The 17,231-nt window shown below is 32.9% G+C and overlaps 1 protein-coding gene across 2 annotated transcripts in view; it reads left to right on the forward strand.

The window, feature by feature from the left end:
- GRIK2 (glutamate ionotropic receptor kainate type subunit 2) overlaps positions 1-17,231 on the forward strand; it is a 356,468-nt gene that overhangs the window by 269,428 nt on the left and 69,809 nt on the right. For both annotated transcript variants that reach the window (XM_072333341.1, XM_072333342.1), the window contains exon 14: positions 103-320. In XM_072333341.1, the coding sequence (XP_072189442.1) occupies positions 103-320 (218 nt within the window). The remainder of the gene's footprint in view (positions 1-102; positions 321-17,231) is intronic.

The raw sequence follows: 17,231 nt of genomic DNA on the forward strand, positions 1-17,231 counted from the left end.
TTTGCACAGGGATTTCATCTCCCCACTGTAGCAAAAAGTGTTGAACACGTACTAATTGTTTTCTGTGCATCGGTTTCACCTTTCTCCCCTGGTTTTTATTAGGTTCTGAGCTCATGCCCAAAGCCCTCTCCACCAGGATAGTGGGAGGCATTTGGTGGTTTTTCACACTTATCATCATTTCCTCGTATACTGCTAACCTAGCCGCCTTTCTGACAGTGGAACGGATGGAATCCCCTATTGATTCTGCTGATGACTTGGCTAAGCAAACAAAGATAGAGTATGGGGCAGTTGAAGATGGAGCAACCATGACTTTCTTTAAGGTAAGCTTTACATCCTGTTTGAAAAGGTAACTTATCATAACTGTGGAAGGAAAGTCTGTGAGGCTTGCTGAGGTGTAGAAGAGGAAATGATGTCCCCGCCAGCAAAAAGCAACTAAAAATCTCTTTTCTGAGGATTTACAAGATAGCAAATGAAGCAAATGAAAAATCTCTCATGGGAAATAACAATGATGATGATTTTTGCTTTAACAGTCTAATTTATAGTAACAGAGTAGGTGAATAAACATGAACACTGTGCTTGGATAGATCTGTGAAAATGAGTTTTATTGGAAAAGGATTGGAAGTATCAGTTCAGTAGTATCATCTTTAGTCTTTGCTCAAGCAACTGGACTTCTCTATGGTTGTAAGAAGCTGGATAGAGAAAAATCTCTGGAAGACTTTTAGGTAATGTATTCTGTTCTGATGCACATGATGTTTTCACTTAAAGCTTTGAGGTGACTATTACACTGGCAATTGAAACTTGGCAAAGTGAGGACCAAGGTAAAACATAAGCTGGCCTAGAAACTGAAGAATGCATAACCAGGTTCTTTAATCAGATTCATAGATTCTTATTTATTTATTTATTTTTTCCCCAGATACTCTTTTGGTGTCTAAAAAATTGCTATTTATTGCAATGATCTTACAACCAATCCAAGGATACACCGTTTTATTTAGAAATGTACATATATAGTTCTCTCATCTTTTGCTTGGAAATTAAAATCAATTATCTTCAGTGTATCAGAATGTTTTATACTGCTTTACTTCTAGCATGCAATGGGAAAGTTCAAAGTATTTTCCCCAGGATACTTTTTAGAAAAGAAGCTGAGGAAGTTAATAGAAGTAAGTAGTCAGTTAGAAGCCTATTGATGTCAGGAAATATTTCAATTAATTAAATCAAATATGATTGAAAGAAAGTATATAAACATGAATTTTTGAAAGTGTGAAAATGATTTAAGTCTCAGGACATAGATGACACAATATATATTACCATACTATGGGGTTTTATTTTCATTATTGCTATGAAGAAGGATTGTAACTTGTTCTTTTTGAGACTGAAACTATAAACTCTAAAATATCAGGAAGCAATTATAACTTGCCATTAATTTTTCCAGCAGTATTTTATCATAAGCAACTTTAAACTTCTAGTATTCTTTCCTCTAATCTTTAACTTTCTGTCTTATTCTCTCATTCTCATTTTTTTTTTTAATGTGTGTGATTTGTCTTTTCTTTTAGAGATAATGTTTTCTTCTTTGTATGTTTTTCCATCCACATATCACTGTACTGCTCTCTTTTCTGCACATTTCTTTTTTACTACTCTGTTTCTTCTTCTGTTTCTATTTATCTAGATTTATTTTATGCTTTTCTTGTAAATTGTACTTAAGAATGAGAGAAAAATTACTTCTATCAAAATAGAAATTGTGCACAGACTTATGTTTTTGAAATGCCCTGGACTTATACACATTAGAGCAATGGTGTTTGATCACATTATTTAATATTGGTTTTATTATAATATTGAATTGTTTTACTTTACTACGAATGAAAAAGATAAACCAGGAAAAAACAGACAAACAAGCAAACAAACAAACAAACAAAAAAACAATAACAACAACCACAACAACAACAAAAACATTTGGATTTTATTCTGTTTATAAATTTTAGGTCAAATTAAGTTTTAACTTGTTGAACAAACATATTTAGGCTTTATGTCTGAACAAGTTGTAGATAGTATTTTGGAATACAATAATGAACTGACAGTTCAGCTAGCAAATAGATTATTCCAAATATTTTTCTGATCAGTTTAATATCTTATCTGTGAAATATGTAAATTAATTAGTGTCATTTTGTACCTAGTAAAATGTATCCAAACTTAAGCCTTAGAAGGCACAACTGTTCTTGTATTTCAGCCAGTAAATCATGCTCAAAAGAGAAATAATACAATTCAAAAGAGAAATAATTCATTCACTGTCTGAAGCAGCTTCCAAGTGGAAACTGGAGCATGCTTAACGTAAATGCTTTTCACTAGAGCTAAGTGTATAAGAAATGCAATCTAATTAAATTCAATATTTCTACAGTAGACAAGTAGATAGTTTGTCTATCTGTTCCAGTAAGCTTTCTGATAAAATTAGGTAGTTTTACTTGAGAAGGCTGAAATATCAGAAAACAAAATCCTATAGTTCTACTCTGTCTGAACTGTTGTGTTTGAAAAGTAAATTTGTATTTTCTCTACACAAATTACTTTACGCATGTGATTTTCTTACTTGGAGAAAAGTCCTCAAGGGAAACTGCCTTAAAAGATACAACTAGATATTACTAACAATTCATAGGTACTACTATTAAATTACTATGTAAAAGGCATTTAAGAACAGGCAAATAACCAAATAAGACAAAAATAAATAAATAAATGATCAGAAAAATGTCTTAATGTTCGGAAATGGCACTTAAAATGGATAGTAAAGAGAGACTTCAGTTGCCTATTTCTTTCTGCACTGTGGATGAAAACTAGGATAAGCATGTTTTAAATTGCTTTTTGAATAGGTTGTTTTATCAAATTGCTGAAGGACATCTTAAAACAATAAATATTAGGTTCTTTTTTAAATGAACAAAAGAGTCAGGTAGAAGGAAACACTGCCTTTGTATATGACATTATGGAAACTATTAATGAAATATTTTGTCCTTTTCTGGTGGCCAAACTTTAAGTTTAAAATTGAAAGGTGTTTATAAAAAGTGAAATAATGACTGTAGATCTGGAAGAAAAGCTTTATAGTTAAAGGCCAAAGATGATCTTGTGACTTGATCATGGTCTGTAAGTGCTTTAATGGGAATGAGACTTTTGACAGTAAATGACTTTTTAATCTAGCAGAAAAAGCCATAACAAGCTCCAGTGTTTCAAAGTTAAAGTTAGGCAAATTCAGACCAAAAATAAATTGCATGTTTTTAAGACTGTCAGTAACTTATTCCTGGTAGAACTTACCCAGGAGTTGACTGGATTCATCCGCCTGCTGTTCTGAGGAGAATAGATACAGCACAGCCCAAGCTTTTGGTTTAGAGCCTATTCAATGAAATACATAGCCATCATTAGCTCAGATTAGATTTTAGTGATTCCCTCCTATTTTAAAAATCTATGGGAGTATATTTTCTGGAGGGGGTTGCCGAAAGATATCTGAGGAGATAAATTTATCATCTGTGTGTATGTTTTTCCTTAGCTGCTTCATCTTCTTGTAATGAGGCTGGATTGAGCAAAACAGTGTCTTTGTATTACAACATGAAATGAAGGCACCAGATGGTTTCGTAATGTTAAATGAAATTATCATATCTTGGTAATAGTTATTAGTTCCAGTCACAGTAAGGATCAGTAGCTGCCTATGAGACTGACAGTAATTTCTGCATTAATTATCTAAATAGAAGTCCATTTCATTTTTTCTTTAAGAAAACTTTGGAACCTGGCCAAGGCTGTCTAATGCTAAAGCAAAAGAAAAAAATATATATATATCTATATATATTTGTAGAAGAACTTAAATGAGAATCAGGAAAAACAGAACAACTGCTTGCTAATATTACAGTCTTAGAGATTGTAAAAATCTCTGGGGCATAACAGTACAGGTTTGCCAAGACAGCCTGCAGAGTTTCCCTTCATGGAGACATTCAAAAGCTGTCTGGACTTGGTTCTGGCCAACTGGCTATATATGTCCCTGCTTGAGTGTGAAGGAGGGACAAAGATGACCTCCTTTCCAACCTAAACCTTTCTGTCATTCTGTAATGCTGCTACTCTTGTGAACAAAACATACTTGAGAAATACCTTTGATGAAAAAGATGGTGTCTCCTGAGGCTGATTAAGTCCTTCAGATCATCATCTAGCTCCTCATGTTCTCAGAGATGTGATATTACAATTTCTTTAGGAAGTCGGAAAGGGGAAGAAATTTACAGTGTTCTCCTTCTTTAAGATCTACTTACCTAACATTAGTGTAGAAAGGAATTAGTTATACAATACTGGATATTTCTGACTGCAGATTTCAATGGGAAACAATATAAAAGATCTCAGCATTATCCAAGAATTGTGGGGAAAGAAATGTCAATGTAAATTCTAAGACATATCTGCACCTAAGCTGATTCTTTCCTCTCTTGAGATATGTTTTGATGTTTCTCAGTCTGCAGAATTTTTTTGAGTTACAATTTTCACCTTTCTATTGGCTTCTTCGGCTGGTGTCGAGGCGTTCCAAAATGCTTACAGCCTGAAAATGGTAATGAAAAAGTCTTGACTGTTCCTGTGTTGCTTCCAGGATTTGGAATAGAAATTAAAAATGACTGTTGATAGTTTTTGTGTCTCAGAAGCCTGCCTTCCTTCCTCTTCAGAATACAATGAAAACTTCTTATTTTCATGAAAGATACTTTTCTCACAGTGGCTACTCTTCGATAAAAAAAAGTTCAGAATTTTCATTACCTCTTTTTTCTGTGGTCTCCTCAGCCTCTCAAAAAACACTGTCTGTTTTCTTTTAGACTGACAGTTCTGATAGTGAAAAGAAAATGCTAATTCTACTCTGCTTCTGTTTCTACCCAGTTCTATTCATACACAGAAAAGAAATACTACTACACATGTTTATGTTGGTCTGCAACTTTATGATTACCTTTGTGAAGTTGATATGGATCTTTGTTTTTCTACTGATTTTTTTGTTTGTTTGTTTGTTTGTTTGTTTGAGTTCATACCTTTCAGTGTCATTTTTTCTGTTATAAAGTACCATGCACAGTGGAACTTTTCTCAACTAGGATTACTTAACACTTACATAATAAATAGTAAAATCATAGTCATTTTTCTTTCTCCAGTAGCATTTGGTTCATGTCATTACTTCTGCATCATGAATTAAAGCTGCTTGTGAGAGTCATTTATTTTAAATCTTTGTTTTGCTGATAAGGAAGCTGAAACACTTACAGAATACGTATTTTTCATGATCACTCAATGAAAGGAAGTTAGTGAACTAAAGCTAACTTGTATACCTTCGAATAATCTCATCGACTGTATTTACATTTCTCAGTTTCTTTCTTTTTCTTCTTCAGAACCCATTTTTATACTCAAGCTCTGTTTATTTGTAGTATCCTCTATTACTTTATGCGCTGTGTTTTCTCCACAAAGGTTCACACTGATGATCCTTGTCAAGCTTTTCTCCACTTTTTGCCCTAGACATTTTTTTACCACCTCCCTCCAGAAATTTTTTGGGACAACAATTAAGAACTTAGGACTTACCTTCATCTTCCAAATTCTCCATTGTTAAATATCAGGAAGATGTGGCTTTTGCTAGCATTGCAAATTCCCCCAAATAGTCTCTAAAGACTGGAAGATGAGGTTGTGGGGGAATTTTCACACTGCTTACTTTTGAAGTACAAGTGACAGATCATCTGTGAAACAAGAATAGCAGCAAAAATAAAGGTATGAGGGCCACTCATATATAATGACAGTGGCGGTGCCATGCATGAAGCCAGTATAGTCTCTGTGGGTTTTATAAACCTGAGTTTGAACATCATAATTGTCAAATGTTGTTTTTCTGTTTAACAAATAAGCATGTATATAGAGATGTATATAGAGACACTTTGAAGTATGCACACATAGAACTTTTAGCTGAATTTTGCAAATATTATATTATCGAGTTTAATAGTGCAAGTCAATAATTTTGTGGAATCTCTGCAAGTCATAGATGAAAGAACACTTCTGAACTTTTCAAATATCCATTGGCTGACAGTGATGAATGAAAAAAAGTTTTTGAGCCTCAGCCCTTATGTGTCATTCTGGACAATGCATAAAAAATAATTGGTAGCAGATTCCGCAGATACTCATTCAGTTTGCTTTAAAATAGTTTCAATTCTCTATAAAATCACATTTTAATGTAAAGCATGCAGATTTGTTCTTATGCATGAAAACACATTGTGGAATTTAATATGAGTACCATGTCACCTTTTCTTCTTCTTTTTTTTTTTTTTTTTTTTCCTTTGTGCTATCATACTTACTAGAAATATTTACTAGAAAAACATATTATTGAAATTATTGAAATTAGGGAAAATCTGTAAAGCAAGCTCTGTGGTCACTCCAAACACTAATAAGAACAGAATCTGCAATGACTGAGTCCGAAAGAATGAGACAGGCTTTTTTTCAGAGACATTAAATCAGCTCTGTCACAATGGACTCTTTATAAGATCAAGGGAGCTAGGTAGGTTAGATGGTACGTTAAGACAGACGGTACATTAAGAGCAGCAGCACATTTGAATTCTGACATTCAGATAATTTTGTACCACTAATTTCTTTGAGTTGAATGATCTTTCTATAGTCTGGGGAAAAAAAGAAGGAGTAATTCATATAAAGGGATTGCTTCCAACAAAACTGTCAAGGTACTGGGAGAAAGTGACTGAAACTGTTTTATGGCTGTCTTATCACTTTCCCTATCTGTGGGGCTGTTAATGTTTCTGCAGTAAATAAGATCATATATTTGGCTGCCTGTATTCTCTTAGAGCTGAGGGAAAATTATGCCACCACCTTCCCACCCTTGCCTTCATCCATGTTCTTGCCTTTCTCCTTTTCCTATCCTTATTCCCTACACGTTTTTGCCTTTCTCCTGCTCTTTGGACTGAGAAAGATTGAAATAGGAACTAGCTAGCTCTTCAGTTCAGCAAAGGTTTATGCTGCCTTATGCTCTATATGCAGACAGTAAGTATCCTCAGTAAGTTGCTGGAGAACATGTAGTATTCATAATGGTTTGTGTTCTAAAATCTCAAGATTCATATTTATCATTTTCACATGTCTCTAACTACAGCTCTTAGAATCTAGTGAAGCACATACAAGTGCTTTTCAGCATTTTCTAAAGGAAATAATTTTGAACTGAAAGCAAGATTAGCCATTTACAATAATTACAATATTACATATGAATTGGATACCCACTTATCTGAAGAAGAATTTGAAGAGAAACAATCAAAAATAAAATAAAAATTGATATTAGGAAAAGTCTCCATTTTCTCTGGATCATATGAGATAGTATTTTTTACAGTTCATCATCTGTTGCTACATTACCCCAAAATATTCATAGTGGAAAAAAAATTATGCTGATTTCCACACAGCACCCTCAAGTGGGCTAAAATGTGTAACCTATCGTCCCATCTGGCCTTTCTGTGTTATAAGTATCTAACAGAAAGCTAAAATGATCATGCAGCAAGAAGGCGACCTCTGAATCATTTTTCAAAATTGTTTCCCACAATAATATGCATTAATTAGTGTACACATGTTAATGATCAACACTGTAGATAAATCATGATGTTCATCTGAATAATACTCATCATTCTCAGTTTGTAAGTTATTTTAAAATCTTGCAAGATCTAATTTCCAACTGGATAGAAACATAGGATACAAGACATAAGAGCCCAGGGGAAAAAAAAAAAAAAAGCCAGCTACACACTAACCCTTAGAAAATCGATTGTAATGATAAACAAATATTATTCAGAAGACACTGTGAGTTCTAAATTGTGTTAAGATTTATTATCACTAAAAGGCAAACATTTCTGTTAAATGTACTTGACTTAGAGAAATGTTATGATCTTAAGATGTGAAAACTCATTTTGTAGTTGAGAGAAACTCATTCAATTCTGGAAAATATATAATGATGTCCCTGAAGACAAGAAAAGTAGGACCTTTTCCCTTTGAATTAGTACTCACTGATGCAAATTGGTCATAAGTCTTGATAGTTTTCTCATTGTGTTGATTCAATATCAACTTATGTCAATCTAACTGTGAGTAGTCTAAACTCTTCTCCTTGAGTCTTAAACTCTATTGACTTTATATATCACAGTGGAGTGTGAAGAGTCAGTCCAGCTTTGGATCTGCATGAAAATGAATGTTTTTGCTGTCCTTGCAGGTTTAGCTTTCAGTTGTGAGGAAAACTTCTGTAGATGCCAAGTGCTAGAACCAATGTGTGGAGGGCATAGTGTCCTGTTCTGTGGTAGGGTGATCTTACAGCACACTGTCAAACATGACAGCTACTGGAAGTCGACAACTTTTGGGAAGTGATTTGCATTGCCTGAAAATTTTGAGGTGTGAGGTTAAAAAAATCAACGGCAGTGTAATTACATCAGGTAATTAAAGGTATCAACAACTAGAGTGTACGTTGTATTTGTTTAAAAAAATTGAGAATATGTCTGAAAACACTTTTAACTGTCTTAGCCTGAAAAAAAATACATAGTCTTGCTCTTCAAACCAAATGAATCTATCACCAAGTAGCTGTTAAAGTTTGCAGATTTGTTCTATGACTCATTCCAGGAATGTGATTCAAAAACCGTTCACCAGAGTGAACTGTCTCTCAGCTTAGCCAGTCTAGTGTGAGATCCTGCCATATGAGCAACCTTCAGTGTTAGTTCCTGCCTGCTGAAGCAGCCTGAAAACCTCTATTCATTAGCAGAGGTGAACTCTCAGTTCCGCCTTGTCAGTTTATATATGATACTACTGAGCTACTGTCCAACTGCATTAGCATTGCTTTGTGTATGAGAAATATTTCCAGTGCCAGAATTGCCCTGGACATCACCTAGAGTCCTATTATACTGATGAATTTCTTCTCCAGATTTATTCACTGTATTGAACAGAATGCTTGTCGAGATCACTTAAACTATCCTTGTTGCAATGCACCTATGGTTATAATTACATAAGCTACATTTGATATGGATGCCTTTTAAGCATTCTTCAGTATTCATGCATTAAATCAATGTGTATTTAATGTATTCAATATTCTTAATCTGTACAATACAGCTTCTGGTTTTTCACAAAAATTATATGAAGTCATGATATATATGATTATGGTAGCTTAATAATCTGTCCATTAATATTTTGGACCAAAAATAAGCAATATGTTTCTAAGATTTTTTTCTTAGTTTGGATATAGTATGTGATCTTTTAATTTGCTCACCATTTTCACTTCCTTTATTTTGTGTAGACCTTGCTCTGCAACAACCAAACATTGATGCATTTTCAATATTTTCATTAGAAGTCCAAAACACAGCATCACACAAGCTACTGTGAAGCCAAAATCACAAGTAACTAATAAGAATGGTGATGAAGATAAGTTCATCTATGCTGAAATTGTCCTACATTTTCAGAATAGATATTCTAATGTAATTGGTAACCAAAGTCCAGATAAGTTATAAGGTGAATTATGTTGTCAGTCATGATTAGAGAAGAGCATGAGAGATTTAAATATATTAATGCATCTAGCAAATTATTATTCTGGTGAGCAACTAAGCATTGTGAAAATTAACAAATGTTTTAGTATTGCTTATCTTGACAGATTTGTATCTATATAGCCTCTTTTCATTTGAGATTTGAAATCTGAATCCCCTCTATGAACAATAAAATACAGAAAATACTCTTAAAACCTTTGAAGACTTGGCTTTCTTGATCTTTGAAGAATTCTGACTCTTTCAACAGAAGGCTAATAGCAAGACAGAAACTGCTATTCCCTTCTTTCTCTTGCTTTTACTGTCTCTTCATCTCTACCTCTCTTTTTTTCTTTTCTTTTTTTTTTTTTTTAAAGTTTTTTAAAATTTTTTATATTTAATTTTTTTATTCTGGAGAAATATAACTTCCTCGTGAAAGGAATATGCAAAAATTCTTAAAATATTTCTGTATGACACATCTGCCATTTCGCTTTTCAAAAAAAGAAAGATATATCCTCAAAGGAACTTTCTGTGAGTAAGGAACACTAACATCAGAAATTTTCTGTGATGTAGTTGAAATACTACCTAGTACTTCTTCCACAGTGCAATCCACTGGTTGTATTCTACTCAAGAGTATGGTCACCGATAATGTTAGCTGACATTAGAAAATGCACTGAAATTTCAGTTGTAGTTTCTTATAGTTACATCTCCTTCATACAAGGAATCTGTGTTCTGAAATTAAGGATATACATTTTTTTGTATATCTTTTCATGATGATTTGATGATGACGATTTGATGCTATCTGTGATGCTTTTTAAATCAAATGATCGATGCTGAAAGGAGGATTGGAGGAAATTATATGGCATATCTCATAAACGATATTGAGGCCTTTTCTTTTTTATTCATATTCAGCTAATAATATGTTGCTAAATTTATTTACAAGATAGATCTTAATTCTAAATACTCAAAATTGATTTCTTACACTGTAAGCCATCAGGGCTCTTGGTCTGATCTTCAGATTTTCAGTTTTCCTTTTATAAATAATTAGTTATATTGAATTTGTAACTTCTAGTAAAAAAAATATTGTAGTAAACTTATCAGAGCCTACAAAGTTTGGGGCTGCAATACAATATGATTTGAGATAAGATTTTTTATTATTTGTGGAAATTAAGTGATGGAAGCAAGTCATTAAAAGCCTCTTGTTATTGTATATTAAATTTCAATATTATATTTTCTTACACAAGATTGCATTACACAAACACTATTTAAAATAGAATTATCAACTACTAATGTAGCTAGTTTCACTACATGAGTAAAATGTATAGCAAAAGTTTTTTGTTATTCTTTCGTAGATGTAAGAATTGTAAACTAAAATAGCCTGGTATCCTAAAATGAAAATCCTATGACAAGCAAATAGATAGGGTAGGTTTCTACTCACTCCAAAATGTAGATATCTTCTCTCTTTTCAGTTAGTCATTTGGTCTCTCCTTTGTTTGAAACTGGAAAAAAAAATAATAAAAAAAAATGTTTAAACATACAGAATTGATCTTTCAAACTACCTTATGTAACTGTCCTAGATGGACAGTGTCCTGCAGAGTTTTAGATTTTTTCCCATTGACCACAGAGAAGATTGCACCAGTACCTTGTTCTGGATGGTTAGTGGTATGTAAAATGAATTTCTGGTTACTGTTTAAGCACAAGACAATTTTCTTCAGTGTATAAACTTCAGCATGACTACAATTAAAAATTATCTAGATATTCAAATTAATTTTACATAGAATAATGCAAATACATCAAATCCGATGATAAAAGTAACCGCCTTAACTAACACTGGGGAATTCTTGTCTTATTTTAGATGATTGAGTTAAATGATATGAAGAATTTCTTTTCTTATGTACTGGCATTTAAATGAGTACACAAATAAAATATTAAACTCTTTTAAATCATAGGAAAAGTTCACATTTTGGACTGCAAGTTTAAATTGTACTGTGGCCAAAATAGCTGAGTGGTCTTGGCTCATAAATGCAATGTTTAGAAAGACTGACCTGGTCATTCACAGCAAAAATCAGTACTGTAAAAAGTAAGCTGGTGATTGTGAAAGCCTGATTTCTAAAAATAAAAAGTAAAATCAACAAACATAATACATTTTTCTCTGCTAATAGTACTCCTTATTGTATTAGAGTTTGAGTTCATTTGTCTTCCAGCAGTAGGGCAGATGCTTCTGTGTTGTCAGTTGTACAATTTCTTTTTTAATTCTTTTTCACATTTTATGTTTCCGATGACATTTTTAAAATTAAATTACAGTGACAGGTGCAGGCTTTTGATACATACACCACTAACGTGTTTGCATTCTTTGCATAATTTGTTGGAAGCATATGGTAAACTTGACATTTTTACATGTCAGAATTTTCATGGAAGCTTAAAATTGAAGTATACAGTTCAGCAAATTGGTCAACTAAACTAATAAAGTTGAATAGATGTTAATAAAGAAACATTGAAAAAAAATCTGAGGATATATCTGAGGATATTTTCAATTTCCCATTCCTATATCAACTTCAGGATCCCAACAGTTTTATGCTGTCATCCTATAAAGAAGAAAAAACTGTGAAATTGATTTAAGTTACAACTAGTATTGCAGCACTTTAAGCATTTAGAAGAAATATTTTAAGGAAGGATATTTACTTGGTTAACAGTGTCTTAAAAATGTTTTAAAAAATCATAATTTTTGACTCAGTATTGTGAAGTAATAGTTTTGAAGCCCATTGCTTAGAGACTGAAGTAAAATATATAACTTCATTTGTCAGTAATGCAAAATACATAGGGAAATATTTTCCAAGTTTATTGCTCCAAATCCATTATTGTTGTCTGTCTTGAACAGTTACAGTTTAAGTCTATACTTCTAGAAGTAATAGTATAGACTGGACTCTTTTCCTTCAAAACCGGATGATTATGTGCAAAGATGACAGAACACGTTCGGAACAATCTTGGCATGCACTTGACCTCTCCTGAGCTATGGACTAAATTATCTTTGGTACAGACCATGTATCGTCTGGGAGATGATTCCTTAGGATGGGTCAAAACAGTTTCAGGCTGCATGCTAACAGATGGTATACATAGATACAGTCTTGTTTCCTGGACCTATTTTGTTGAGTGTAGCAGATGACTCATAGTGTTAATTTGCATATAACTACAGGATAGACATCTGTATATAGTCTACAGTATTATTACTGAAATGTTGCCAGAAAATATCTGGTTCAAAAGTCTGTTGAAAAAATAATTTTTTCATTCTGATCTAGTCTTAAATTACTTTTTCTTTCCTCCTTAGTTATGTTTTGACTTAATGTAGGTCATTTTTTGTCTGTTAAACTTTAAAATCTTAAGATGAAATTATTTCCTATATCTTATTGCTCATTTTCATTAACAAGTTCCCATTGGTCTCAGTATGAATTAGGTGATTAATGATTTTGTGAATCCAGATTTAAAGACATAAAAACAAAAAGAAAGTTAGTATGTAATATGATACACAAAACAAATTGTGTCTATTAAAGCAAAGTTTGCTAGGCTTGGATTAGAGAAAAGTCCATATAAAATGAAAATAAAACATCAAAGATTTTACACTTTCGGTCTCTTTCTGTCTGTAATCAAAGTGTTATATTTGATATATAAGCAGTGTTTTGGTTTTTTTTTTTTTTTTTTTTTTTTCTGTTGTTTCCTACAGTGTTATAAATGTGGTTTATTGGATAATTAATATCATTTACCATCCTAATTTCAAGTGAAATTTTTCATTAATGCCATGCAGGTCAAGAAGAAATATTTCATTTTACATGAAAATAATAACCTTTGATGTATTTGCAGTCAGTGATAGCAAATCAAACAAACTCTTTTTCTGATATTCTCTAATGAGCATTACTGATTTATAATTTTATGTTTGAATGATTTTTTAAGTGATAAAAATTTTCAAGCTTAATTCTATAGAAAACACCATGTATTTTGAGGTGCATTTTTTAAGTGGGATGCAGAAGGACTCCTCATTTCTTAAAAATTCAATACCAGATCTAGTTTGCATGATTTTGCATAGGCAATGGTTCAGTATAAAAGGAACAAACCCTTCTTCTTTACATACATATATGTAAATGATTACTATATGTTTGTATAATTTGTGCAAAGCCTTTCCCCTGAAGGTCTACACCTTATAGCACACTGCTATTTTACTGCACTCCTTTTTCCTGAAGTAGAAGTGGTGTAATTGAATTCAACTGCTTGATCAGACAGTCTGCGAAAGTGCCAAAGTATAGTAATCAATAGGGAAATGGCAGATGTGAAGGTTAGTTGACAACAAAGAATAGGCTAGTTGGCATCAAAGAATATGGGTTTAAGACTTTCCTACAGGAAAGAAAGTGTTCCATTACACTTCATCTATACTAAGAATATATCTTACTATTTAGCTTATTCTATCAAGTTTTCAGAATATTAGAATATGATGGCTTTCATGTTTCCACCTCTGAGAGAGGAACAATATCTAAAAAGTTAGATAAATATATCCCTCAGAAGAATTGCTCAGAAGAAGTGATCAGGATTTTATTAATTTTAAAATGCATTGTTGGAATTTCTTTATTCTCTGAACAGAGCAGTTCCAGTGCAATAAGTCTTGAACAAGAATTGGCTCCTGGACAATCACTGATGATTGTAGATGAATGTAAATGCTGGTTTTGGATCATGTTCATAGGGAACAAACAACACATATTAATTTCTCTGGAGTATTCATATTTATTGTTCAGAAAAATTCCTTATTTTGTGGAAAGCTTGGATCTTTGTTTACTTCTTTGTCTGGACAGTATACGTGTCTTTTCAATGCTTGTCCACACAGGAAATGCTGCTGAAAAACTGAGTTTCACTGCATCAATCAAGTGGATACTCTTTATTGAGATGGTTCTACAGGGAATACCAAAAAGAGAGAGTCAGTAAACAAAGTGATGTTGAGCTGGCAAGTCAGTGTGTAACAGATAGTGTTTGTCACTATGAGAACTAACAGTTGCTGATTGCAGTTGGGTGGTTTCCTGAGCAAGCTATAAAAAGGAGCAGGTGTTAGTGAAGATAGAATACAAGGAGAAAAGTATTCATTGATGGATGATTTTGTTCATTCACTTTGCAAACCTCGTGAGATATTTTGTTTTAAAGAAGTTAAATTTGAGATTTTCTGTGCTTGAGAATGAATACTTTTTCACTTTATTTTTCCTTCCTTTTCACCTTAGAATAAAGCCAAACTCCTCAATCATGCAGGTGTCTTTCTGTAAAAAATACCTCTAGTTGCAGGGATGAATGCCTATTTCTTATAAAACTCAGTTTTTTTTTTTTTTTTTTTTTTTTTTTTTTTGTTTGTTTGTTTTCCCCAAAGCATTGTATGTTTTGTCCCTGGTCTGCTTTGTTATTACTTAGACCATATTACATATTTTTGGAAGTGTGGAGGAGGAGACAACATAGATTTTCTAAAAGAACTTTTCTCGATGAAGTGCAGCATGATTTTGAAAATTAACTGTCCATGGTTCTTGCATTCATACATGATTCTGTGACCTCAGTGCAGGATTCTGTGACCAAATAAGTGCGCTAAAAGCATGCACCAAGGTAGAAATTGTTCTGACAGATATTCAGATAGATATTTTGTACCAGAATGAAATTTGATTTGCTAAGTACTCTGCAGTGCTTCAGCATCCCGTGCCTCCAAAGTTCACAACACAGAGATCTGACATTAAGAGTTTAAGTGAGCATCACATGGAATCTGTCAAGTCTACTTTTTCTTCTTAGAATGCTGTATAAGAATGTTTATAAGCAAGTTGATTCTGCCCTCAGTGCTTAGAGATGTTTGGTGACAAGAGAAAATTATTTGGCATGGACAACCTCCTCTTCCATTTGCTGTGCTACAGTTCTGCACTGACACAACATTTCAGCCATCCACATTACCTGTGTACACTATGATTAAGAGACTTGTCTCCTTACATTTATTGAGAACTCTGGCAGATACTCAGCTGCCCTAAAATCTGCTTCCTTAATCAAGATTCTTTCAGAGTTCTTTTGACACCCTACCCCTCACCCTCTGCTGAAAAATATATTTTGGTTCATTTCAGCTTATCTCATTTCACTTATCTATCTTTTTAAAAAGCACTGAGCATTCTAGTTTTCAGCGTGGGAAAATGTAGTGTGAATACATGTAATATGGAGCACACTTTCAAGCTCTTTGTGTAAATCTCATTATAATTAATGTTTTCAAAGCTATTGTAAAAAAAGGCAATCTCTGTAAGTCAGGATTAGTGACAAATTTTATTATCACTATACGTTGGTTGGTATCTTTTTTATTAAATATGGCAAATAATTAAATTATACAAACTGTACTGTTTTTCGTTCTAGTTGTCCTCACAGCTTTCTGCATTTTGAATTACTATGAAAACAAGACAATTTAAAGAATTAAGTTAAACTTTTTTTTTTTTTTTTTTTTTTTCTTTTCTTTTTTTCTTTTTTTTCCCCAGGAACCACATCTTTGTAATGCAGTAAAATATCAGGAAAAACAGAGTTGCTTCATAGCTCATATGAAACAAACTTGACAAATGTATTCAACTATATTCCATGAAGAAAAATGTTAATCTGAAACCCTGATTTTGTGGTTGTTGTAGGACAACTTTTTATCTTAGTGCTAAATTTAATAAGAAATATTATAAGCAATATTTCTGCATAGTACTATGGATTACCAAAACAACTGTATCAGATGAAAATTCAACACATTTATAAGGATCATGCTTATTTTTGCTGCCTTTTTCTTTTTTCTTTTCTTTTACTTTTTTTTTAAAGCTCTCAGGTTTGTACCTGTGTCACCGGTGAAATATGCTGAAAAACCATGACAAGTTTCCAGCTAAATAAATGGATATTTAGCTCAGAGCACTGATTGATAGGACACGGGGGAATGATTTTAAGCTAAGTCAGGGGAGGTTTAGATTGGATACTAGGAGGAAGTTTTTCATGCAGGGGGTGGTCACGCACTGGAACAGGTTGCCCAAAGATGTTGTGAATGCCCCATCCCTGGAGATATTCAAGGCCAGTCTGGATGTAGATCTGTGCAGCCTGGTCTGGTGGCTCATGACCCTGCATATAGCTGGGGGATTGAAATGAGATGATCATTATGGTACTCTTCAACCCAGGCCATTCTATGATTCTATGACTTAAAATTGTAGCTTTAAATTTCAGATTTTTATTCAAGTTAGAGATCCTTTTTCACAAAATGGTTTCTACTAAATCATGTTTTTTCTGGTCAACAATAATGCTAGAATAGCCACTGAGCTAGCTTTCCTTCCCATGTTACTTTCTGGCAACTATTGAAACATACAATTCTTTATGGATTTGACAGCATACAGCTCCGTCTTCTGTTTGTCATTATAGTCTTGGTCTATCCAGGTCAGCTTTGTTTCTTAGTACATTCTGAAAAGTGAATTCCTATATTAGAACTAATTTTGAGTAACTGTGTTTTAAATTGTAACTATAGAGAAAATAATTTTTAAAAATCCTACAATAATGCCCTTTCTCCAGAAAACAGTATCTTGATCTCTCTCATCTGTTCACAAGGCAGTTCTGCCATGTTTATTCCTATGATTATTTTAGAGACTTGCAAATGAGTTATTAGCTAAATATTGCATTAGTGATAATGGTTCCTGTGGTTAGTTTGCTTTTATTTATTTATTTATTTTTAAGTTTTAT

Source organism: Excalfactoria chinensis, chromosome 3 (assembly GCF_039878825.1).
Source record: "Excalfactoria chinensis isolate bCotChi1 chromosome 3, bCotChi1.hap2, whole genome shotgun sequence".
Classification (NCBI taxonomy): domain Eukaryota; kingdom Metazoa; phylum Chordata; class Aves; order Galliformes; family Phasianidae; genus Excalfactoria; species Excalfactoria chinensis.